This window comes from Thunnus thynnus, chromosome 4 (assembly GCF_963924715.1).
Source record: "Thunnus thynnus chromosome 4, fThuThy2.1, whole genome shotgun sequence".
NCBI lineage: Eukaryota > Metazoa > Chordata > Actinopteri > Scombriformes > Scombridae > Thunnus > Thunnus thynnus.
The window spans coordinates 12,936,330-12,961,958 of record NC_089520.1 but is presented as its reverse complement, the minus strand read 5'-3'; the positions used below and the strand labels follow the sequence as shown (position 1 = coordinate 12,961,958).

At 38.5% G+C, this 25,629-nt stretch overlaps 2 protein-coding genes across 3 annotated transcripts; one reads left to right on the top strand and one right to left on the bottom strand.

Annotated features, from left to right (window-relative positions):
• The first annotated feature begins 103 nt into the window (after positions 1-103).
• On the top strand, positions 104-14,852 carry gls2b (glutaminase 2b (liver, mitochondrial)). 2 transcript variants are annotated; one of them, XR_010928133.1, is made up of 18 exons: positions 104-421; positions 1,069-1,168; positions 1,409-1,530; positions 5,314-5,443; positions 5,972-6,051; positions 6,372-6,535; positions 7,346-7,404; positions 8,179-8,211; positions 8,321-8,379; positions 8,540-8,606; positions 9,552-9,602; positions 9,749-9,925; positions 10,102-10,233; positions 10,589-10,681; positions 10,767-10,828; positions 11,690-11,766; positions 11,839-11,932; positions 13,216-13,264. XR_010928133.1 is itself a non-coding variant. In XM_067586778.1 (18 exons), exons 1-18 carry the CDS (start codon positions 249-251, stop codon positions 14,046-14,048), a joined length of 1,800 nt encoding a protein of 599 aa, XP_067442879.1. In that variant the 5' UTR covers positions 106-248; the 3' UTR covers positions 14,049-14,852. The 2 variants fall into 2 exon arrangements, 1 of the variants encoding a protein (XP_067442879.1); XM_067586778.1 differs by lacking the exon at positions 11,839-11,932 and adding an exon at positions 13,892-14,852 and having other exon boundaries at positions 106-421; positions 13,216-13,279.
• A 5,004-nt stretch (positions 14,853-19,856) lies between these two features.
• LOC137181222 (elastase-1-like) lies at positions 19,857-23,495 on the bottom strand. Its single transcript, XM_067586777.1, has 8 exons — positions 23,396-23,495; positions 23,170-23,276; positions 22,888-22,988; positions 22,459-22,584; positions 21,388-21,524; positions 21,091-21,233; positions 20,212-20,361; positions 19,857-19,966 (listed from the first exon to the last, which is right to left on the bottom strand). Exons 1-8 carry the CDS (start codon positions 23,433-23,435, stop codon positions 19,955-19,957), a joined length of 816 nt encoding a protein of 271 aa, XP_067442878.1. The 5' UTR covers positions 23,436-23,495; the 3' UTR covers positions 19,857-19,954.
• Between the last annotated feature and the right edge of the window lie 2,134 nt (positions 23,496-25,629).

Below are 25,629 nucleotides of genomic sequence, written 5' to 3'. Positions count from 1 at the left end.
AGCATGCATGAAATACGCCACTTTTACACATAGCTTACGCAGCAGGGTAATACTGGTTTGATCGGGGCAAGAAAAAACAGTTCAGTCAAAAGTACAATATTTCCGACGACACCTGAACGCAGCAAAACTTCAGCTTTTCAAGTGAAAGTCAGTGACCTCGCAGGAGCCGGCTAAAAAAAACAACTGCTACCGTTATCTGCTGTATTTCTTGACCGCCAGAGAAACTATCAGAGCGGGTCAAAGCCGCCATGCACTGTCTGAGAGCGCTGCGTCCGACTAACTGTGTCCGGCTGATCGTCAAAAATACAGATGCCTCGAAGAAGGTTTTCATCATCCAGCCAGCATGTTGCCTGCGCACAAAATCAACAATCGCGTCCCAGCGACTACCGTCCACACACTTTAAACATTTCCATTCGCAAAAGTAAGTGTTTTTGTATGATAAACATACACCTCCCTGCTGGTGGTGTTGCTTCTCACACAGGCTGCATCCACATATTGCTGAAATAAGTTTTGTTATAATTTAGATTATGTTCACATACACATTTGTACATTACATACTACGGTGAACAGTATATGGACACAGAAGATATACAGAGGAGTATTTAATGAATAAGAATTAAACTCTGAATTCAAAAGTAAGGTGGTAGCCTAATATCAGCTGAAGCGTCAGCGTGTGTCAGCTATAAATGAGATCTGGCATTTAGCACTGGATATGAGAGGTTTTTTTTTAAAGCAACATGACATGTAGAGCTCCAAATAGACTAAATCACTTGTATACAAATTGCAGCCGCGCTTTTCAAAAAGTTATTTTGCATGTAAAGTATGTTTTTCATACTAACTAAAGTATATTTTATTGTTCCTTGTATTACTAAGCTGGTGATACAAGCTATTTATCTGCAGATAATTGTGCATAATTGACAACATAACAACTACAATGGGTTCTTTGCTTTGTTGGTTAAACTACAGAAGCTTAATTAGCAGTTTTGGAAAGGGATTATCATTTCAGCTACGTCATTTGTAAGAATGATCGCTTTTGTCTTTTCAAGAGTTTTCTCTTCATTTAACCAGGAATGTGCACTCAAAGCCTCCCAGCTCTCGAGTGGAAGACATGCTTTTCTACACCATCACAGAGGGGAAAGAGCAAGTCCCCATCTCATACTTTACCTCAGTAAGTAGCTGAAGAAACACCCCACTGTCAATGTAGCTATCAGCTAACACTTAAGAGATAAATCAATGACTCAATACATCTTAGAAGTTCTATACTTAAAGCATGTTTCGGATGTAGAAAGATCAGTTAGGATTTAGTGAGTCAGCTGCTTCAGTGATTTTTACAACAACACTGTAGATAAAACCAGAAAGCATATCAAAAGACTGTTCCTCCTAAAGACTAGTCCATTGTTGTTTGCAGGCCCTGAAGAAAACCGGCCTTCATCCGTCTGACCCTCGTCTGAGGGACTGCATGGAGAATCTCCGGAGAGCTGTGAGGGAATCTGTTGGTGAGGTGATGATGGACAGAGACCTTTTCCACAGGTGAGACAGTGACGGGTCTACAAAGAGGTTAACAAGGAATCAAACAATATGACTGAATTCGATTTAGCTGCGTGAGTTTCAGCATCCTGGTGTTGTGCATGTTGGTTCACTGTCAAAACACACTGGGACACTTGAATAGAACTGAGCCATTTTTTTAATTTAATTTATCTATTTTTATTTTATTTATGTATTTGACAGGGACAGTGCTCAATAACCAACAGGAAAAAAAGAACTATAAATTAGCCAGAATTAGCCTTAAAGGATCGTTTTCAGATGATAAAAAGGCAACCTAAAACTGGGAAATGACAACTTATAAAAGAAGGCACAGACTAAAAACAGTACATATCTACCAATCAGACAATGTCACAACACAATATTGAATAATTAACAACAATACACTCTAAGTCAGTTAAGGAAAAAAACATTTAGGGAAAGAAATAGGAAAGGATCGATACAGACGGATAATACAGATAACAGGAAGGCAGCAGAGAAAAGAAACTACATGTTTGATTGTTAACAAGCCACGTACAGCTTCAACTGACCAGTTAAAGAGCGCTAAGTGTTGATTTCTCTAATTTGCACAGGTAATAAAGTCCTTTCCTCCGAGGAAGTTGCAGAACATGCTGACTGACTGAAAGCACTTCTTCGAATAGGAATGATGCAGTCGTTACTGTAATTAGTAACATAAATGTCTGCTGTTGAAGAGGCTGATAGCTTACAACAACAGCAGCAAGGGAGTTCACTCCAGGACACCATAAAATTAGATTTTCCTCTTAAGTACTGCTGTTTGTCCAGCTTGCTGAGGTCTTACTGGCTGTAACTCTCACCGGTGCAGTAAAACTCTGTGGTGTTTAAAGCAGCAAAATATTACAACATCTCTTTCTAATCTAAATAATTAAGCTATTTTTGATCATTTTTAGACCTTATTCTTAAATGTTTTAATGAGAACTACTGAGTAACTGTTAATTTCAAGTCAATTTTATTTATATAGCTCAATATCACAAATCACAAATTTGCCTTACAATCTTTACAGCAATTCAACATCGTCTATCCTTTGACCCTTGATTTGGAGAAGCGTCTAAGGAACTGAAGTACACTCATCACCAACTGCGATTATCTTAAAACCTGTCCTGTTATATTTGGAAACATACTTTCAATTTATCTTTGCTGCTTTGATCACCACAAACAAAATGCTGCTGGGTTTTATTCTATTTGGATGATCTAAAGCCAATCTGAAGTGAACTGCTTCTTTGAGTACAAAGTGCAGCAGCTGGCAATTAACTCTCAGTCTAGTTATGTCTTTATCCTGAAGACCACACACGTTATACATCATGTTAACGAGGTGGGAATTTCTTCAGCAAGCAGTAAACTCCTACGCACAACCCCGTACCACAGATGCTGATGTATGGCTTAATGTCCTGTGTTCTTTTGTAGAAAACCCACAACATGTATGACATGTAACACTGTATGACTGGATTTCCCATTTCCACACACACTGAGGGATATTAATGCAGCAGTTCAGCAACTCAAACAGAGGAACACACAGCGTTTTTTGGGCAGTACTAATGAGCAACAGTGTTCAAGCTAGCAAAGTGTACTTGCTGGGAAACATTACAATAGATTTCTCTGGCAAGAGTTGCTTGTTTATGGGAGTAGCTCTTCTAATATGCCCCTCAAAACTGACTTGTATCTCAACACGACTGTCTCATGGTATTTGGTTTTCCATTCACTACCCAGTGCAGGCATGAGGACTATTTTTAGTCTGACCTTCCAGCAACAATCCATTTTAACGAAGGATTTGTTGTATGTGACTTGCTACATGATTGTCTTTCTGCCTGTCTCTCTCCTTGTCTGTCATCGTCCTTCCTTTGTCTTCAACACACAACTAACCTCACTGATTACAAGTCATTTATTACAAGTTTAAGAACAATGTGGTCAACATGAAGATTGTAGAGAAAGCTAGAACTATACCATGAATGTGATTAATGAATGTGATTAATGTTTTTATTAAATCGCATGACACTACAAGGTGGTCACTACATTTTAACACAAAAAGTATAGAAACTTCATTGACACAATGTACAGTATAAGTCTATTTCCTATGATCTTAAAACCAACTAGAATAACAAGTGACAGTACTACATTAATAGATAACATTTTTACCAATGAAATTGGGAGTAGAATAGTAAGTGGACTGCAACTTAATGACATAAGTGACCACCCTCCTGTTTTTGCAACCTCAAAGAACTTTTGTAAAGATTAAAACTCAGAGAAATACTGATACTTATATATTGATTTAACACAAAACACGAGAAGCCAAAGAGGCTCCTTAGTAGGACTTAAGGAAGCAAAGCTGGAATGAGGGTTATTCAAATAATGATCCAAACAGAGCTTATGAATGATGAATTTCTGTCTACTTTTACCACCTTATATGACAATCACTGTCCTGTACAAACACAAAGGAAACACAAAGATGAAGACAAGCCTTGGATCACTACAGGACTAGAAAAAAAAACTATATAAGCAGTTCTTAAAATGTAGAACAAAGGAAGCCTAAAACAAATACAAAGAATATACTCAATAGACTCAATAGAAAGGATTATTACAACAAACAATTAGAACAGCACAGAAGTAATACACAAGGTACATGGAAAGTGTTTAGTAGCATAATTAAGAAGGGTACAGGAAAACTAGATTATCCAAATTACTTTATTAAAAATAATCAAAGCATAACTAAAACAAAAGAGACTGCAAATGAATGTTATGATTACTTTGTGGATGTTAGCTTCCTCCATGTACAGTACCAGTTAAAAGTTTGGATACACTTTCCCATTCACTTAAATGAGCAAGTGTCTCCAAACTTTTGACTTGTACTTTATGTATACGAAGGGAGCAAAATAATATATTGTATAATGTAACACAAATATAGATAATAATAGCTGTCAAAGAACATTTTTATTACAATAATCTTTGTTCATCATTGAACAATGAATGTTGAAGCAAGCACTTCTGTAAAAGCTGCATACGTACATAGACAGTAACTAATCAAAGTCATAAATTGTGCTAAAAGTGGTGAAATGTTCCTTTTAAATTGATTAACAAAAAACCTGGAGGATTCCTGTGGTGCAAAAGTCAGTGTTATCTTGTGTGTCAGGACATGTCAGCTGTATTTACTGTCATGTTGATCAAAGCAAAGGCTTGTCACTCAGACTGATAGCTGGCAGCTGCTGCCCACACACACACACATACACACACACACACACACACACACACACACAAAGTATACACACACACAAAGTACATACAGAGTAGACAAACACACACACATACACACAAACTACACGTATATACACACAAAGTACACACAAAAAGTACACATACACTCACTGAGCACTTTATTAGGAACACAGGTGCAATCTAATTAAATCCAAAGTGTTCCTGATATTTTGCCCACTTCATGTACGTTAATGGGTGGACAATATATTAGGAACATTTTTCAATATAATGCACTCCAGTACACCACCACCACCTCCCACTATGACCTCGGTAGTAAACATAAAGTAGAATTATCACCTTTCTGACAATGTCAACTGAAACTGAAAATATATAAGCTTCATAAAAGGAGAATTTATGGCAGAGCTGTTGTCTTGGATTGCATTAGATTGCACAGGTGTTCCTAATAAAGTGCTTGGTGAGTGTATATGCACTATGTTAATATTATATAAAGGATTTCATTTTTACTAAGTGCTCCTGAGTAACTCTGTGCACTTATTCTGCTGTCAGGTGTGTTGGTGGAAACATCGTCCTGCTGATCGAGGCCTTCAGGAAGAAATTTATCATCCCTGAGTTTGATGTGTTTGCACAAAAAATAAATGAAATTTATAACACAGTGCAAAAGCAAACTGATGGAGAGGTAAGCATTTAAGCAAAAATCATACTCAAAGAATTGTTTGTTCTTTATTATATAGAAATGGAAAATAGATTGAATGGAAAAAATGTGTAATTTCCTTCTGTATTTAGAGAATTGTAACACAGATGTATAAACATGGAGAACCAGAATAATTAATTTCTTTCACGTGTGAATACTAATTTTTTGAATACATATTTTACACAATATAATATGCCCTGTATATGCTGTAGTCAAGGGCAAACTACAGTTATAGATTGACATGGCTTTCTTTAAATTCATGCTACCTTCCCACTATTTGCTGGCAGCAAATTTAACACATATCGAATCATGAGGCAGAAAATATCTCATGAGCCTGCCCGTCTCCCATTTCACTGACTCTTCCTCATTCCATCTTCATGTTCATGCAAAATAATTTTCATCCAACATTTCCTCCTTATTTTTTGTTGCAGTGCCCTTTAGTGGAGACACTTACTCTTTAACATGAAGCTGTGTGATTGGACTCTGATTCTTTTGTGTATCCTGGTCCTTTAGGTTGCAGACTACATCCCCCAGCTGGCCAAGTTTAATCCAGATCTGTGGGGCATGTCTTTATGTACAGTGGATGGCCAGAGGTAAGAAAAATAGATTTGGACTTGGTCTTAGTGTTAAAGCTGATTTTTCTTCCGAGTATGTTTACAACAGGGTCAGAAAGGATAAATCTCTAAAATGTGAGAAAGCTATGAGAGGAGCTTACCACCAGTGAGATGCCCTTGAGCGAGGCACCTGGTCTAATCCCCAAACTGCTCCAGCGAGGCTGCTGAGAGGCTAACAGATGATATGTGGTAGTACTGTGGAGTTTAAAGGTGTAAATCTGTTGCATACAGTGATACCAGTCACATGATTTTTCCATAATTGCACAGGCCTTGACATCTGCTCTGCCTTCTTCCTTCAGGCACTCAGTAGGCGACACCAAGCTGCCGTTCTGCCTGCAGTCCTGCGTGAAGCCCCTGCAGTACGCCATCGCCGTCCATGAAGCTGGAACAGAGAAGGTTCACCGTTATGTCGGCATGGAGCCCAGTGGACTCAAGTTCAACATGCTCTCACTTGATGATGAAGGTGTGTAAGGCCTCATGACTCCCCTGTTTGATAATAAAAGCTTATATCACCTTGCAATCAGTGTGAGGAAATGACACTTCTAGTTTAAAATGGCTGGGGGAAAAAAGTCTGAGATATGAGCAGATATGAATGCTACACCAGATTATTTCTACTTTTGCTGACTTGTTTTTTTTGCTGACTGCATCAGTGTTATCACTCACTGGACAGATTATGTCTCCCTCTAGCTGAAACCAAGATTTACTTATCTATTTTATATGTATGTATATATATATATATATATATATATATATATATATATATATATATATATATATATATATATATATATCTTATTAAAAACATTTATTTTGCTACACAAGGAACAAGAAATGTGGGTGTGGTCTTTGACTCTGAACCTAGATTTAACTGCACATTATAAGTGTAATCAAAACTTTCTTTTAAGAAGTATTGCAAAGGTCAGTTTATTTCTCTCTTTATAGCACAACTAAAATGAATGCAAACTCATATCAAACTGGCTAATTTATCATATTTTTGTTTCTTTTCTCCTCATGGCGACAGCCCAATTAGAGCATGTTTGTAATGTGAATGTTTGAATTGATTGTGTTGTCCTTTGATTGTATTTGTGTTGTTTTTTAATAGATGTGCACCTCAGTGTGAACATGCCACACATTGCTTCATATCTCAGGTCCCTTCATGACTTTATAAAAATCTTCCGTATTCATTAGTGTTTGATTTGTGATTGTTAAAATTTTAGTTATTCGGTATAGTACTCCTCATCAACATTGTGCCTTATCTTGTCCTTTCTCCCAGATAAACCTCACAACCCCATGGTGAATGCTGGGGCCATAGTGATCAGCTCTCTTATCAAGGTAAACAGGTGAACGTGTTCGACCCACCGGTCACGGCAGTTGTGGAATATCATAAAATTTTTATGTATTCCAGACATGACAAGTCTGAGATAGTTGCATACACATCACTGTTATTTAATTGTTTTGCCTTTTTCTGTTTTATTGGATTTTCTTATTGCTTTTAAACATTTTCAACAGGAACGTTGTCAACACTTTCTGGCAAAACAATTATCTTGTTTTTGCTTTTGAGAAAATCATCAAAATCTTGCCAGCCCCATGTGACCCTGTAATGTGCAGTATGGTAACTTGTTAGCCTGCAGGTTGTTGACTGAGTCTGTCGATGTGATCATAATCATTATGACAAGGCTTAGGGGATAAGTCATAAAGCAGCAGTAGCAAGTTATTAATATAACGTAAAACACCGATTGTATGAAATATTTAGTGAAATTATACCTTAATAACTGAATATAACTGCTGTTCATTGTTTTACAGATTCGCATCAGGAGAATCAGGATCGATAGTATCATGTTTTGTCTGCAGTCCTGTTTTGTAAAATACTCCCTGAACTCTACCTGAGCTCTGCGGTTTACGATGACTGCCTATCGCTCCTCTTCCTGTCCCGGCCGATAATAGGATACTAAATTATGCAATCAGTGATACATTCATACATTGTTTCACACCGTGTAATTAGTTGTACAGAAGTCATATTCTTGAATGTGGGAATTGCATGAATGTGGTAATCATAATTACGGCGTATTTTTACACGAGCAACTGACTCTCTCACTTTGTCTTCAGCCTCGTTCGAACAAGGCAGAGAAGTTTGACTACGTAAGTGATGCAACTGGAATCTTCTTGTCTGAATATGAAAATGTGGTATGATTATCTCAATGGGCTCAGAGATCCTGCAGCACACATATTTTGTCTTTTGCTTCCTTAGGTTATGGAGTTTGTGAAAAAGATGGCAGGTCAAGAATATGTTGGATTCAGCAATGCCACGTGAGTGTATTGTCAAATAATTTAGAGGTATTTTATCACTATATATCTTCTTTAAGCACGCCTCAGTTAGATGAGTTACTGTGTTATGCAAAGTGCTTGTCCACAGCCCTGTTGCATTATTGATGATTTAGTATTGACCACCTTTTCCTCTGTGTCTCAGGTTCCAGTCTGAAAAAGAAACAGGCGACAGAAATTTTGCCATTGGATACTACATGAAAGAGAAGAAGGTCAGTTAGAGACTGTTTTGCTACATTGCTGAATATGTGGAATTATGAATCATTTAAATGAACGTTGTCTCTCCTTGAGATCAAGTTTAATATTTGCATAACTGTGTCCAACTGACAATTATTTTCATTCACTTTTATATGTACATGTCACATATTTCTTAAGGGTTGGCACAGCCACTATAGAAAGGATATTACACTTACAATGTGAAGGATAATCTTGTATTCTGGAAACCTAATTATCATTTTTGTCTGGTAGAAACATTCATAAGCCTAACATTTTTGCACATTTCTTAGCTTAGACACGCTGCAAAGGAAGCTCCTTTTGTCTGCTCTCTCATTCTTTTGGTCACTACTGAAAGTTCATGACCATAGTTGAGTGTTAGATTGTAGACTGACAGGTAAATCGAATAATTTGGGCTCAGTTTCCTCTTCACTGTCACCGTCTGGTACAACTGCAGACTCTGCACCGATCTGCCTCTCTCATATTACTCATCCCATCTCACCCTCGCACATGAACAGCATAAACCCCAAGACACTTGAACTCCTTCACTGAGGACAGAATCCCTTGAAATGGTCTCCCAAGGCAAACTCATACCATGTAAAGGGCTAGATTAAGAATGATTGTACTTACTGTAGGGAAACCGAGGCCCCCTCCTGGATCCAAGCCTGGATTCCTCAGTCAGTCTGAATGTTTAACATGGAAGCACTGCTGTGTGGGCTCACCACCTGCAAAAGAAAAGCGTAGGGGGTCAAATCGGCATGAAACTGCCTGTTTGCTGTTGATACCGAACAACAAATGTGACAAGTGTATATATTACCAAGGATGCTAAAAATCTGTCATCCTCTCTTGTTTTTTCTGAAAAAATTATAACTCATGTATACAGGGGATGACTGTGTGCAGTTTGCTGGGTCAAATGCTCGTATTGATCTTATTTAATTTTCCAGTGTTTTCCTCCGGGTGCGGATATGATCGATGCCCTAGACTTCTATTTCCAGGTACGGTAAACTGTTCCTCTGTGAACAGAGCCTTTCAGGAAGAATCTTTAAACAGCCTTCTGTTATTCTTGTTGATCCTGATATTAATTTACCTGTATTGAAAACAGTTTCAGTAGTTTCAGCTATAAACCCTCTTTTGCTCTTAGCTTTGCTCCATTGAGGTGACCTGCGAGTCAGGAAGTATCATGGCAGCCACTCTGGCCAACGGAGGGATCTGTCCGATCACAGGCGAGCATGTCCTGAGTGCAGAGGCGGTGCGAAACACCTTGAGTCTCATGCACTCATGTGGCATGTATGACTTCTCCGGCCAGATGGCTTTTCATGTAAGTAATGCCAGCAGATGTTTGGTACCACAACACCAACCCTCCAACACAACAGAAATGACATCGCAGAAAGACAAACGAGCGCTCTGTGTGATCACTTAGCCTAAGCTGTGGAGGAAACGCTTGTTTGTGTGTTTGCCTGAAACAAATCACACATCCAGCTTCTCATCTGCCAGGTGGGCTTGCCTGCCAAATCCGGAGTGTCCGGTGCAATACTGCTGGTGATCCCCAATGTAATGGGAGTAATGTGTTGGTCTCCTCCGCTGGACAGAGTTGGAAACAGCGTCCGAGGAATACACTTCTGTCAGGCAAGACATACACCCTGCCTTTTGTTTCTTAACGTTTTGACTGTTTCTGAGAAAAGAGTAGCTTAAGTGAATCCATAATGTGTAGAATTTAAATCACATCGAAATCATTTTTATGAAATTTGTTTTTACAATTGCTTCTGACAGAGATTTTCTCATTTTGGCCTTAATTGCATTATTAATTAATTGCATTATGTCATTAAGTAATGACATTAAATCAGCCTCCTGCGATGTAGCAGCTTCAGATTTTCTTCACAGGTTTTAATTTTCTGTCTTAAAACACAGGAAGCATGTATGAATCATAGTGTGTGTTCCTCTTAAATTGCACACTGTAAATACTGGATTTTGTCATCCTCAGGAGCTTGTGTCACTCTTCAATTTCCACAATTATGACAACTTGAGGCACTTTGTGAAGAAGCAGGATCCTCGCAGGCAGGATGGCGATGACAGGGTTTGTTTCTTTCTTGCTTTGTTCTGTTTGATGCGTCGGTGTGTTTTGTGCCTCTGTGTTTATGTTACTTTCCTGTATTTTTCAGAATAAGTCTGTTTTCAACTTGATGTTCGCTGCCTACAGTGGAGATGTGTCAGCCTTGAGAAGGTACATTATCAGCAAGCCTGAGTATTGTTTGTCTTACATAATAAATTGCCTTCAGAATATTTACACCAGGCCTGGATAATAAAAAAAATATGCAGATGGGTGACAAATTAAATGAGAACCAATCAGTTGCATCAGTTCTCCAACTCTCTGGAACTCTACTGGAGGGATAAACACTTATTCCTGTCTTGACTGCAAAGGCCAAAGCATAATTCACATAATTTTCATACTCACCAAGACTTCACTGCTCCTCTGTCTGTTCTATGGAAGCGTTTTATGTTTCTCCACTTATTTATTTTGTTTTTTACTTTCATTTTCCACCCATCTATAGTTCAACTATTCCCAATCATAGTAAAAATCTGACAGCATACACAGATATTGCACAGAGATGATTTATTGAAGAACATATTTTTATATCTATTAAGAGGTTATTAGAATTACTCATTTTATTAGTTATAAAGGGTCATTTAAGTACTAAATAATCCCTTGTTCTGCTACTTGCATGTCATTTATGGAGCCCCAAACCTGGCAATATGTAGTAAAAGGTTATCCAACAAGTAAAAAACATAACCAAATGCATCAATAAATAATACAGTTTTATACTTGCATATACAAAAAGTGTGCGAAAAGAAATGTGAAATGTTTCCCCTCTAACCTCCAATCAATAGGTGAAAAGAAGAAAAAGTGGCTTTTTTAGCTTAAGTTTAACATCAATACATATACTGTATATATTATACTATACTGTTTCTATAATACTAGATGGAATAAAGACATTCTAAGTTTTTATTAACTAATAAAATATTTTATTTTGTGTATCAAAAAGCATAGGTCAACTGTTAAAGTTACTTATCTTTATTTCCTCAGGTTTGCACTTTCATCCATGGACATGGATCTGAAAGACTATGATTCTCGAACAGCGCTACACATCGCTGCAGCAGAGGGTGAGCTTCACATGTTCAGTTCATCACCGGTTCTAATATTGCATTTAATTAATGAGCAACAATGTAAATCAGTTCCATAGGTAAACCATAAAGCAGTCTGGCAGCAAATCTGTGTGACCGCTGGGCAAAAAACATTCTAGTACAAATACATCCTCTGCTTTAAAAGGTAAAAATGACCAAAGTGTGAAAAATATAAACTCCAATAAGACAATAACATACAATTAATTTTGGGTTTAATATCCAATAAAACACTGCTATTCTAAATAGTCTCAAACTACTCATGTTGAAGCTGAAATTTGTATATTGTTCTTGTGTGGTGATACATGGTAAAACACAAAATCTGGCACATTTACTACAGCTGGAGATGCTCTAAACTCTGCTGAGAAATGTTAATTGGCTTGTCAAGTCACGCCTGCACTATCCTGTCCTGGCTGGTGGAACAGGTGCGATATCAGTGACATTTCACTCTACTAGATAACTGTATACCAACGATGAGGTGAGACACCATAAAAAGTCTGTCACTATGTGCTCTGGCATGCTTGCAGTAGTTCAAAGATGATCAAATGTGGAAAGTTACAGATTTCATCTTCAAAATACTTTTCTTTAAATGAGAATTGTTTAACCCAAGAACACCTTTATTACATACCCAAACACATATATTAAACTTAGTTGAAATTAAAATATTTAACTAGCATTTTAAGAAACGACACATGTTGCTGTGATTCAAGTCTAGCTTTTTAATCTTGTCACTCACTCACATGTGTTTACTTTGTTGTTGTATTTATGCCATCTGGCTGAAAGATTTAGAGATTTACTTTTCATCTCTAACTGACACAGCTGTAATTAGCACTAAGTTAGTTTTCACTTCATTTGTTTTCATGATTAACTAGAGAGTCACAGCACCTCTGGCTCACATTATACAAAACCACTAATGAATCCACTCATAAACCCTTACAGAGCTCCATATGGTCGATTATTTATCTTGTGTTCTGGTCTAAGTTTATTCACAGCGTCAATTTAATGCTCCACTGCCGTGACCTCAACAGCAACATTTTTCAAAAAAAGCCTTGTAAGCAAGTCATTTGTTTATAAGATAGAAATGCAAGCAATAACTGTTTTCTTCCAAATGAAAAAAGCAGAGCTATGTACTCCTAAATCTGATCATGAGTTAGATTGTGGCTAGAAGAAATAATCATACATCAGTTTTTTCATGTAGTTTGTATTTTTGGTAGTTATATTTTACTTTCAGAGATATATATCCCCCACACACATTTTGTTCATGCTATTAGATAAAATTGTACATTTTTGAATAGCTTGATAGTTTTGGGTGGAGTTATTTTTAAGGGGTTTGTTGATGTTTCACCCCAAAGTGAAAAGGGTTTTTTGAGTTATTACAAAAACATTGCATTTGGGAAACGATAAACTGCCATGTTTTATATTTATTCTCAGGTCACATAGATGTGGTGAAGTTCCTTACTGAAACCTGCAAAGTTGATCCGTTCGTAGAAGACAGGTGAGATCGTCATCTGTACCATTTGTCTTTGTATCTATAGCATTGATTATCCATTATTTTCACTGCTTTTCATCTTACGTCTTTGATCGTGATCAAATATTTTAACTTCTAGTTGTGTTTTCTGAGATTTATCATCAGATAAAATCATTTTTTTCTTATCCTATGCTATCCTAATGTAAAGGTCTGAATGAAAGTAAAATATGAACTGCAAATGTACAATTCCCTCTCAAAGCCAGAGGTACAAAAATTACTAGTCATATAGAATAGATATCTGGGGCGGCTGTGGCTAAGGAGGTAGAGCCATCAGTGTATGAATGCGTGCATGAATGTGGCATGTAGTATGTAAAGCGTTTTGAGTGGTTGGAAGACTAGAAAAACACTATATAAATGCAGCCCATTTACTATTTACCATATCTAAAGTAACTCAATAACAGATGAATCCCAAAATATAAATTGGATTGGGACATTTCACTTATCGACCATTGAGTTTTTAAGCTCTTCACCATATATCATACAGAAAATCCATATATGTGCATCACGGATTTGTATCCCTGATCTGTCTTCTGTTTTTGATTTCTCTCCTCATCATGACCTTCACTCATTGCCGTGCAGGTGGGGAAACCTCCCAGTCGATGATGCCATGCAGTTCGGACATGACGAGGTGGTGACGGTACTGAAAGATTATCAGCAGGTGTGCAGGCAACAGGAGACAAAACAAACTGAGGTTGAGCGCTCTCCGAAGCTGGACACCATCGAGGGGATGGTGTGATGTCTGCGAGCGGAGCCACAAACTGCAACATGTCAGGGCATATGTGCAATCTGTCACATTTTGAAATATGATAATCCACTGGTAACTCAGAGTACTGTAGGAAACACACATCCGAACTGATCTACAGCCTTTGGTCAAGTCACTTCACTATATGAATTAACTATGCAAAGCTGCAGCAGGGGAAAAGCTTTACCAGTGAAATGGAAAATGGTATAAATATGCAAATAGAATATAAAGTAGGCAAGAAAATACAATACAGATAATAGGCTGAGGAAAAATAATCACACAACAATGCAATAGAATATAACTCTTTTGTGTAAACAATAACATATACGTTGCAAACAGTTTCAGCTTAATTTCACATCAACACTTCTGAAAGACAACATGAACCTGGACACAATGTTCATGTTCTGATAAGATTCCTGTGAAGTTATATGGAGCTCAGGGTCTCAGTATTGTTGCAGAGAAATTTGATGAACTCAAAAGATATTTATACAGTGCTTCTTACATTACAACAGTACTTTATATTTTTACTGTTCTATGTTTTTAATGCTCTATTGTGCCTTGTTGAAAACCGCCTCCTTTAAATATGTAAGACTATCTGGCTTGTTTGAATGCAAAAGCAAATTTTGATCACAAATACACTTAACGTAGTATTCATTGTATATATTTTGTTCTTCAGCTGTAAATAAGTGTACTGGATTCCACACACAGAAATATATTATTATAGAAAGTGTCATAACATTTTAATTCTGCGTAAATATGAGTAATTTATGACATAAATTAAACATATTTTATTTACCACCCGTGGTTTTTGTTTTCTTTTGGTTTTATGAGATTAGTCAATGCCTCATGCAGTCTGTTATTAAATATTAAGCAGCATCCACATAATCGCCTTAAAGTTGGAATACATGATGGGGAGGCAGCAGCATCTTGGCAGGGGGACCAAGAGTAAAAAAAAAAAATGTAGTAAGAAACATTCAGCTATGGATACAATGTACAATACTAAAACTAACTCTGAGTCATGGTCCGCTTTCTCTCTTCTTCTTAGCAATACTATATTTATAGATATGGAGGTTATCAGCCCTGACAGACTGCCCCTTTACTGACCTCCTTCATTTTGCTGATGTAGGCTGAGATGCAGGCAGTTGGCCTCCTCTGCAGTAGCAGCTGCAGTGCACATACACATCAGTTTTCTTAGCATCCACTAGCTGGCACTGTGTACCCATCAAACAAACGTCTGTAATCACCACCACAGCATCAGTTGTACTACACATAGTGCCCAAGATCCCTGCTTGAAAAGAGCATTGTCAAGAAGAAAATAACAACATACAAGACTGACCTGACATCCAGAGAGGCTGGTGCCCCCTTTTACCATGGTGGCCCTGACAGATACTCCCATCTCTTGCAGGTGGGCGGACAAATCTCCGCCAGCTAATAAGAAAGCACTCATTGAACTGAACAATTTCTTCCAGACTACTCTCAACTTCACACAGTGTGTTTCTTTTAAATTTAATTGTTTTAGTCTGTTAGACCAGTATCACTCCTGCCAGGGAAAGGCATGCAGCGCACTGGTTTACGAGCAGTATGGCACAAAATTTAGACATCCAGCATTTGAAATGTTTATCGGGGAAAATTTACTACCACCCATTGCTTCATCAATGATGTGAGGCCGCCGATAAGAGTGGAGCAGTGTGTGAAGGCTGATGCACTTTGTTTTCTCGAAAGCATTCAATAAAATCGACCATATGCTCGCAATCACTAACTCGAGGAAGCTTGGGGTTCATGCAGCTCTCTGCCTGAAGGAAGACAGTGGGTGAGGTGTCTGTCTATTGCTTCTCACAAACATGACAACCTAGTTGGACCCAATACTCTAAAAATTGGGTTACTTTGTTACCATGGCAGACAGGTATAAGTTTGTGGATGATGTGAAGAAAATAGACAGTTTACCTTATTGAGCAACAAGCATTTTCACAAAATTTTCAAGGTGAGGAATAAAAAATGTTTTGTGCTGGCAATGAAATTGACTTTTCATGTGAAGAATTTACAAGTAATCTATGTTTTCCCACAGAACTGAATACCTCATATTACTTGCCAATTATCATACAAAGTGGCAGGTAATCAACCTGCAAATGTTCCATCAAACAGCTAAAAACTCTGAAACTGGTGATGATTTATTAATCTAGCTCGAGGTGTGCACTGAATTAGCAGAGGTAGCTGGGGAACAGGATCTCTCCAAATAAGTTGGCTGGGATCCCAGCTTTATGTCGAAGTTCAGGCTTCAGTGAGCAAAGGTGGAGACCCACAGTTCAAACAGAAAATATCCAAACTTACTGCAGAATGATCATCAGCTCACCCCTGTCAGCGTGTTCAATTCAGAGGTGAACCTTTTTTTTTATAACATGAATATGATTAATCAAGCAGAACAAATGATGAATGGATTGTAATTAGTCCTGTAAGTGAACTGTTTCTCATTAAAGTGGGGAACATAACCTCCTCGCAGGGATATTACAGATACATTGACCTTTTGATTTAGTTCCACCAGCTGAGAAAGTGATAAAATATTAATTATATAAAATGTTGTTAGCCATCCATTTTGTGCTGATTAACTCATGTAATAATTCATAATTAGTCTCACAATCCTGACTAAATATCTCAAAGTCATAAATTGAGATTATTGAATATTCAATGAGACTTTGTATTATTTTGATAAGAAACTGAGGATTAATAGAACATTTGACAACAGTTAAGCTAAAGTACATCCTCCCCAAAAACGAATTTACCTTGAATAATATTCTGTATTATAAATATAATACAAGGTCAGTGGTAGTCTTGACCTTGGAAACAGCAGTAGACTCAACAATTTCAACTCAAAGTCCACTAACTGGCTTGTTTTGTAGCTTTCAACCATATGAAATGATCTTCATCAGCAGATGTTTTTCACTTACTTGTTAGTGGACTGTAGATGTAAACTTTCCAAAATCCTGGGCAGCATGTTGACTTTAAGGTTGAGATTGACAGTGAGTAATCATTCGATTCAATCTGTTTTTCTATTATGGGCAGTGGTGGGAAGTAAATACATTTACTTATGTACTTTGAGTACAATTTTGACATATAATACTGCTGCTGAATACACCATAGAGAAAGGAGCTTCACTATGAAAATGCTGTATATATGTTAGTGTGTCAGTGATGATAATACAGTAATATCATATGTGGTTAATCCTAAACATTTTTGACATGGTTGAGAGGTTCACATTTCCCTCCAAGCATAAAACAATGCTGAACGCTCCTCTGACTCATTGGACATGCTGTTGGTGTTCCACTTAGCTTAGCTCTGCTACAGCAGGGCGATATGACAGGCATTTACTGTTGGATGTAAAGCCATTATCGCCACCATATGGCCAAACTGCTGAAGAGACACAACATTATTTTTACACAAACTGTCTACCACCTCACAGGACAGTTAATGTTGTCCTGATCTGGATTTTTGCCCATGCAGGTGTACGGTCAGCAGCTGCTGTAACTGAGCAACAGAGTCATCACACAAGATGAAAAATTCAATTACATCCCTTCATACGGCAACACCTTTTAAATATTGCAAGACTCTTAGGAATTCCAGTATGTCTTGATAGATGTAGATGTATTACCTGCCAAAGCCATGGAGGTGTTGGTTCTTACTACTTCATCATTCAACCCTACTTGTTCACATTTTCTGGAGGCAAAACCCAGATATCCTCCTCTGCCAGGCCTGAAAAGAGACATCATATTAGTTGTATTCAAGTGCGTGTGCTAACAATATCAAAATAATTGGCTGCAAGTAGAGTTTTCCTTTCATCTCCTGCCTGTAGTCCCTTGATACAGTACCTATGACCCTGCCAAGCAGAACCTAGATGTAATGAGGAATGACATTAACCTGCTCAAAGCTGACAGAGTTCACAGCAGTGACAGACTGAGGATGTCTTCAGTGTGACTAGGTTGTGCATTTCAGGGTTGATGCTCTTTATATGATCTGTATTCATACTTCATACTTTGTAAGTGTAGGTTGGCCGTTTCCTTTCCTATAGTCCAGAAGTATTCCATCTCACGCCTATCTACCACAGTCAAGGTCATTATTCAATAGTGAAGTTCTTTATATACTGTATTTCATTTCATGCTTTTGATGCTTTTTGTTTGTTTTTCATCTCAAATCCAGTTCATCTATTTTTTGACAGCTGTTCCCTTCCTCTGTGACTCCGGTAAGATATATTTTACAACCTCAGATTGATTTTAAATCACTTTATGAGTAGCCAAGAGAATTTTCCAGGTTGCAGATTTTGAATGTAATGATACAATATTTTTTGTCATGAATAAGGTATCTATCTATGTGAGAGGTGACACAGTATTCTGGATTTACTCAGTTCTGAGCGACACTTGTATGTTGGTAATTGTGTGGGTTTCTTGCTTGAACTCGGATGTCTTCTTACAGTCCAGTGGTAGAGGGACCTGAACCTCCATGACCCTGAACATGAACAAGCGTCTAATAGAGTGTGAATTAATTAATTAATTAAAAAAACACTCAAAAAATAGACCACATGAGAGTTAAAAATGTTAATGTTCATTTTTCTTCCTGTATGACCCTCTAAGGAAATATTACATGTTTTATTACATGTGTTTCCACACAGTAAGCATGCATCTAAAATATTAATGCCACCTAGAGACACTGTCCACACTGTTGCAAATTCACAATAATTGAATTTAACTGAATTCACACTAATGCAACTGAATTAAACCTCGTTATTACTTGTATCTACATAACTCCTGGATATGCAGCTTTATTTTTTGTAATTATGTTGATAAACAAGTCTGTTCAATTATGAATTATTAATATGCAGTTGACATTGTAGGTGGAATACAAGAGTTTTCTAGAGTAGCCTAATAAGTTTGATTTCTTCTGTCATTTATTTTAAAGGACCAGTGTGTAGGATTTAGTGTCATCTAGAGGTGAAGTTGCAGATTGCAACCAAATGAATACACCTCCCCTCCCCCTCCCCTTCCAAGCGTGTAGGGGAACCTACGGTGGCCGCAAAACTTGCGAAAAATGCGAAAGGCCCTCTCTAGAGCCAGTGTTTGGTTTGTTCATTCAGGGCTACTGTAGAAACATGGTGGTGCAACATGGCGGCCTGCGTGGAAGAGGACCCACTCCCTCTGTAGATATAAAGAGCTCTTTCTAAGGTAACAAAAGCACAATAATTCTTATTTTCATGGGATTATACACTAATTAAAACATACTTATGAATATTGTATTCTATTTCTGCCAAGTCCGTTCCATTAGATGCCACTAAATCTTACAAACTGGTCCTTTAAACATTTTCCACACTATAAAACAAATTAATTGTTAACAATAATGTGCTTGTCTTAACAGTTTCAGAGCCTCCTTTCATCATTTTGATGCCTGGGGAACATTTGTCACAGTCTGATCACTTCTGTTTGCGGTTCAGCATACAAAATACTTTTACAGAATGTCCTGCTTCACTAAAAGTAGTAGACCTATTTAATGATCAGTATTTGTGACAGTGTAACTGTTCAGTTTTGAAATTAATTTAGTCGCCAAAGGTCATCTCACACAGAAATCCTTGATATGAAAAATTACTCATTAAAAGTGCTGTCTGAGTTAATCTGGAGCACTTTATTTTTGCAGAACCACTCTTGCACCCAAATTACACTTCACCTCCAATTACAAATACTATTAGAAATCATACTGTGACTAATGCCTGTTTTCTCCCACACAAAGTACAACAATTACAACAAAAACAAGGCCAGGCAAATGTACATCACACAACATTTTATTCTGATGGAGTTGGACAGAAATTGAGATGAATCCATCTATTGAGTGTTCTTTCGTCTCCATGGAGATAGTCTTTCTTCTCAACCCATTATCTGCAAAAGCAAGGACAAATGAATCATTATATGATTATCCTCAAGAATCTGAACAAAATACTGCACAAATAGATGCATTTATGAGGATGAATGAATGTACAAAACTGATTATGAAATCCTCCAGTTAGTGCATTTAGCGTGATTTATGAGAAACACATAATGTAGCTTGTGTGTGTTTTATCTTTGAGTGTTTTCTTCAACATTCAATGCTTTCTGAGTGATACTGATTAGTGTTAAGTACTGACGCTGTTCATCCAGCTGATGTAAGCAGACACGCGTGTGAAGACAGTGGGCTTTCTGTAGGCATTGCAGCCAGAGGAGGACACAAAGCTGGTCACACCATGGACAACCCACTGGCCATTGACACTGCAGTTCAGGGGGCCGCCGGAGTCACCCTGGATTCAGAGACAACACATCACACAGTCATAAAATCATACAGTAACCAATGGCTTTATTTCTGCACTTTTGAGCACAGCTGGAAGCAAATACCCAATTTTCCAACACACTTGACTCATTCCCACTTCCTTCTCATATCTCCGTCTAATGTCAGACAACCTCGAGCAAGTTTGTACAGAACATGAGCTTGCAAGACTTTGACAGTTTGTGCAGCTTAAGCACTAGCCTGGATCATTGTAACTGACTTGTGCCCCTGCTGAGGCAGCAAGTAATCCCGCATGTGTCTTCCAAAATATCTTCCTTGACAGCAAGGGGTCAGCCCTCAGCTCACTGGGAGACATTTGATTTCACTTTGTCATGGTGGAGTGGGACTGAATTCTGACAAGTTCTTTCCTGTGTTTACCCGGCTCTGCTTACACCCAAACATCATTCCTACAGTCTTAATCGCAGGGTGTCCCCACGGTTTGGGAGCAAACTGGATTCAAAATCTGTGCTTGGAAGCATCTGCCTTGCTAGAATATGTACCACTTTCTAATAAGCCATCCTTTATATAGGGTATGCAAGTTATAATGGTTAATTATTAATGTTTCATAAAACGTTGAATTATGCTTTATAGATCAGTCTCCCTAACTTTTAAGTGCTCTATTAAGCTTTAGTTAAGTCTTTAAAAAATCAATACTAAATGTCAGATTGCATACACAGTCCTTTCTAGGATCTCATAAGCTCACCTGGCAACCAGATTCACTGCCACCACCAGCACAGACCATGGAGTTCTTCACAGTGCTGCCCCACCATCCATAGCTGGTGCAGGTATTGTGGTCAACAACAGGGAGGTAGGCCTGCTTCAGCTGGGCAGACAGCTGACCTCCGGCTGGGGACAACAGGAGAAAATGCATTTTATAGCTGTGATGAAGTCTGTGATAGCAGGATCATACACTACTATCTCTAGAGATTGCATTCTTAAATACTTTTCCTGAAACATGGCTTTTACTGTGTAGATGTATCGTGTATTATGTCAGACTCACTCTGGGTGCGTCCCCATCCAGAGATGTAGCAGGGGTTGTTGTGGGGCAGGACCTGGCCAGAGGGAGGCAGGGCACCCAGCTGGACGTAGTTGTTGAGAGAAGCTTCAGAAGATAGACGCAGCAGAGCAATGTCCCACCTGAGGGTCACACTAGTCGGTAAGTAATTAATCTTTTCCCTCACCCCCCTGCAAGCTCACTGTGATGCTTTTAGTCCAGAGCCAGCTACACTGTTGTTTTACATTTTTCCTTTTTACATTTTAATGTGTTAATGAAAGACTTGTCTTCTTCAAATTCTCCAAAAATCTTCAAATTACGAGTTTGCAACTAAATTTTAATATGTAAAATGATTAATTAAACATTGTCACACCCTCCACCTCTGCATCTGCCTCTCTCTCTCTCTCCCTCCTTGTGTGTGTGTTTAATTGCAGGATCAGAGACAGGTGTGCAGGAGTCAGGCTACCAGCTGCCATCCGTCATGATTAACCTTGCTATAAAGAGCCAGTTCAGACTCCTCCACTTCACCAGATTGTAGACTCTGTTTACTCAGTTAGTCACGGTTCAAGCCAACTATCTTGTTACTGCTTTGTCAGTTTTTTGCCTTTGCCTAATCCCTGTTTCCCTGTGCCTGCAGAAAAACTTCAGCCTGACTCATCTGTCTCCCTCCTCAGTTCAGCTCAGCTCAGCTCAGCTCCCCACTTTCTGGGACCTGCTCTGCCTGGCTCCCCTCAGCATTCCCCTGCCCTGCTTGGCCCCAGCTTCTTGCCCTAACCTCTGCCCCAGGTTTCCAGCTATCTGCCCAAGTCCTCACCCCAGTCCCCCAGCTACCAGTCCCATAAGGGCTGCCTTGCATCGTTATTCATTCCCTCCTGTCTCTGTGTGCTGCACTCGGTTTCACTAGCCTAGCTTTAACATAATCACATATGAATGTTATGTTCAAAATTCTATGCCCAAAATATGACTTTAGACATTTTTCAGTACTTTTACAAATTACTAAATACATTGAGTGAGTTTGTAACATGTGATTTGTCAGTTTTTGCTTTTTTTTTTTGTGCAGAAGTGGTAACCACTGACCCTCCAGCGACATTGTTGGAGTTCCAGTTGGGATGGATGTAGACACGGCTCACGCTCATGTACTGCTCTCTGCCCTCATGGCTGTTGATGTTGTGATCTCCAAGAACAACGCGCCAAGTCCTGGAACTGTAGAGGTACAAAAAATAAACTTAAACTTATCTGGTAGTTAGCACTCTCTATAACTCAAGGATATTGGATGAAGATCGATATTTAACATGGAAAAGTATGTTTTAGTGGGAATTGTAGCTTTTACTTGATAGTTAATGTACAATTGAAACAGATGGCTATGCATTCAAGCCACCTGGAAATGTTTTGGAATACATTTAAGTAAATGTTCAGCCCTGTCAGAACATATCTCCTGCTACATCATTCATATCTCGCTTAGTTTGAGTTATTCAGCAGATATTCTATGATGCATGAAACTCCCACCGGTCCACACAGTGAGCAGCAGTCATGACCCATCCTCTCCTGATCAGGGTTCCTCCACAGGTGTGGTAGAAGCTGTTGCCAGACATGTACTGAAGAGAGATCTAATGAAAATGACAAAAGAGCATTACAACTACAATAAACTGAACCACTTTTTGTGTCTTGGCAGCATTCCCGACACTGGATAATGCTCAATAAAAGGATTACAAGCAACATCTGATATGCACCTGATGAAGTTTTTCAAAGTGTGTGTGAAATACATGTTTTGAACTAAGTGTGCATTACCTGCCAGGGCCAGGAGTTGGGTCTGGCCACCTCGCCTCCAACAACTTTCTCCTGAGCACTGAAGTCATCTTCCAAGTACCTGGGCTGGGGCTCCAGCTCAGCCAGCACTGAGCATAGCAGAGACACAGGAAGCATCACAGTAAGTCAATCATGTATTCAAGTGTGTTAGGAGTCGTGTGTGTGTGTGCAGAATGTCAAAGGAGAGGAAGAATCAGGAAGATCTTACCCAGGGCGGCGAGGGAGGTCAACACAAGAAATCTGAGCATGTTTGCAGTCTCCTGAAACTTTCTGCACTAGACACTTCTGCCTACACCTCTTTTATACCCTCAGGGCCCCGTGTGCTGATAGTATGCATGTATACCAGCACAAATCCACCTGTGTCTGTCTCACAGTTATCATTTGTTTGAAGAGCTGACTCAGCTACTGAATCTGTTTTTCCCCACTTGTATTGGCTACTACTGTCAGGTATGAGATTGTCCTGTGAGGTTATTTGTTTCCCACCATGAATGTTTACATTTGCATACATTGCAGTGGAACATTTTCTGAGTGCATATCGTGTGTGTGCATGCAGTAAATGCTTCTTTTGGTTTTACGTGTGTGTTTTAACAAGCTATGTCAATGGCTTACACCACTTCTATATAATATTGTGCTCTCATCAAGCCATTGTTCAAAGCTTTAGCAAAAATTTACAGTAACTCCTTCCCAAGACATAAAAGGGCTTAACACAGCATACACACACACACACACACACATATTCTAATATTTTCTCCAAGTGCACCCCTGCTGTTAAAAGCCATTTGAAGATGTACATGTACAGTCGCTGTATATAACTTTGTTCTCTTTTTGATTGTCTGGAAAGCCAACTGGAGGCAATCAAACACCGACACATGTCAGAATACTCCAGGGAAGATTATCCCCACAGTCTTGGAGTGTAATCAGGCAGTTTAGTTGCATAGACTATGTATTGTGTGTCTCTATACATAGAGCAGAATGTGCTTTTTTGCACTCGCTGGATTGAGAGCTGAAAACATAAAACACACTAGAAATAGTTCATCCAAACAGTATAAAAGTAAGCTGATGTCTCACGCCAATGTGTTTAACATTGTAACACATGCTTGTACTTAACTTATAATGTTAATACATGAAACATTTGTCAACTGTGGTATAATTTTTTTTATTTCACTGGGGGGGATATTTGTGTTTTTGGCTTAATAGCAGGAATTAAAATGTGCTTTAGCTGACTGTCCTACTGTTGTTGCTAAATTGATTAGTGTAATGAGTAGAAATATGTACATACAATAGGACAGTGTGTCATGTATGAATCTACATCATCCCTCAAGAGAAGCATGAACTCGACACCCATGAAGAACGGGTGTATCCGTCTGGTCAAAGCTGCTCTAAAGTCAACATCAGGATGTTTCAGTTGGATGGACAGCTGAGCTCCAGCGATGCAGAAGGTGGAGGGGAACATGTAAAGGTAATGGGATTATGTGCGCTACAGTATGTGTGAAATGGGATGTGTGTACATCCTTGCATGTTAGAAGTTACAAGCTGATGATTATTATAGATTGGGATCAGTGTTTAAAGCTTAACAAGCCCAAGGCTGCAGCACAGTATTCCACTTTAAGCCTTTGATACGTTCTCATGAGACCCTGTGGAGGTGATTTTACAACTCTGAATTCCAGTGTTGGTGGTGATAAGTAGATAGGGGCTGCTGCAGGGAGACACACAATTGTTTTAGGACCAAGTTGTTCAGCCATCAGGGAAAAAATACTTCTTTAATTCTCACCTACATTCAACTGTGATTCTCTTGAGTTCGTGATCTTTGTTTTAGGCAACAGATACGATACAAAGCTTTATTTTACTAGCTGTGATCCACCATTACTCAGGGCTCCAGGACGTTGACATAACCAACAAGTGCTTTTCTCTACTGCTCTACTGTTCAGGTTTCAGATGCCAGCATACACCTACACATTCTCTAGCTGTTGTATAACACTTTGACAACTCACCTAAGACATGCTGTGTGGTCTGAGCTCTGTTATCTGTTCTTCTCCAACCAGACCACAGCAGGTTAGCAGTGTAGACAAAACCTTCATAAACCATTACTGGGAATGAGAGACACAGACTGCTGACTCACAGTTAAACATATCATATATTATTGTATAGATCATTGGATTCATATATTATTAATTTAATTGTAAGATGTTGTTTGGTACTATACTGTACAAATTTTTGACTAAGGCTCTTGCAGGAATTGAAGAATTTTTTTTCTATATAATGTATATTTTTTATTCAAAAACTCTACAGTTTCTCTGAATAAACTTGATAATAATCAACAAAAGATGTCCAGGAAGGATGTATAGTTATTAATACACAGTACATCCACATAGAAATGGTGGTTCAAAATAACCTCCCCATAGACCTTGCGTAAGGAAGCTACTCCAGTGACTCAAGGTGAAA

What these genes read in the sequence shown, in the direction of transcription:
- gls2b (XM_067586778.1), top strand. Translation starts at nt 249, where the DNA reads ATGCACTGTCTGAGAGCGCTGCGTCCGACTAACTGTGTCCGGCTGATC. An exon ending in TGTACAGTGGATGGCCAGAG is followed by an intron (nt 6,052 to 6,371) that starts GTAAGAAAAATA and finishes TTCTTCCTTCAG; the next exon opens with GCACTCAGTAGGCGACACCA. An exon ending in ACACATCGCTGCAGCAGAGG is followed by an intron (nt 11,767 to 13,215) that starts GTGAGCTTCACA and finishes ATTTATTCTCAG; the next exon opens with GTCACATAGATGTGGTGAAG.
- LOC137181222 (XM_067586777.1), bottom strand. Translation starts at nt 23,435, where the DNA reads ATGCTCAGATTTCTTGTGTTGACCTCCCTCGCCGCCCTGG. An exon ending in CCAACTCCTGGCCCTGGCAG is followed by an intron (nt 22,989 to 23,169) that starts GTAATGCACACT and finishes CATTTTCATTAG; the next exon opens with ATCTCTCTTCAGTACATGTC. An exon ending in GCAGTGAATCTGGTTGCCAG is followed by an intron (nt 20,362 to 21,090) that starts GTGAGCTTATGA and finishes CTCTGAATCCAG; the next exon opens with GGTGACTCCGGCGGCCCCCT.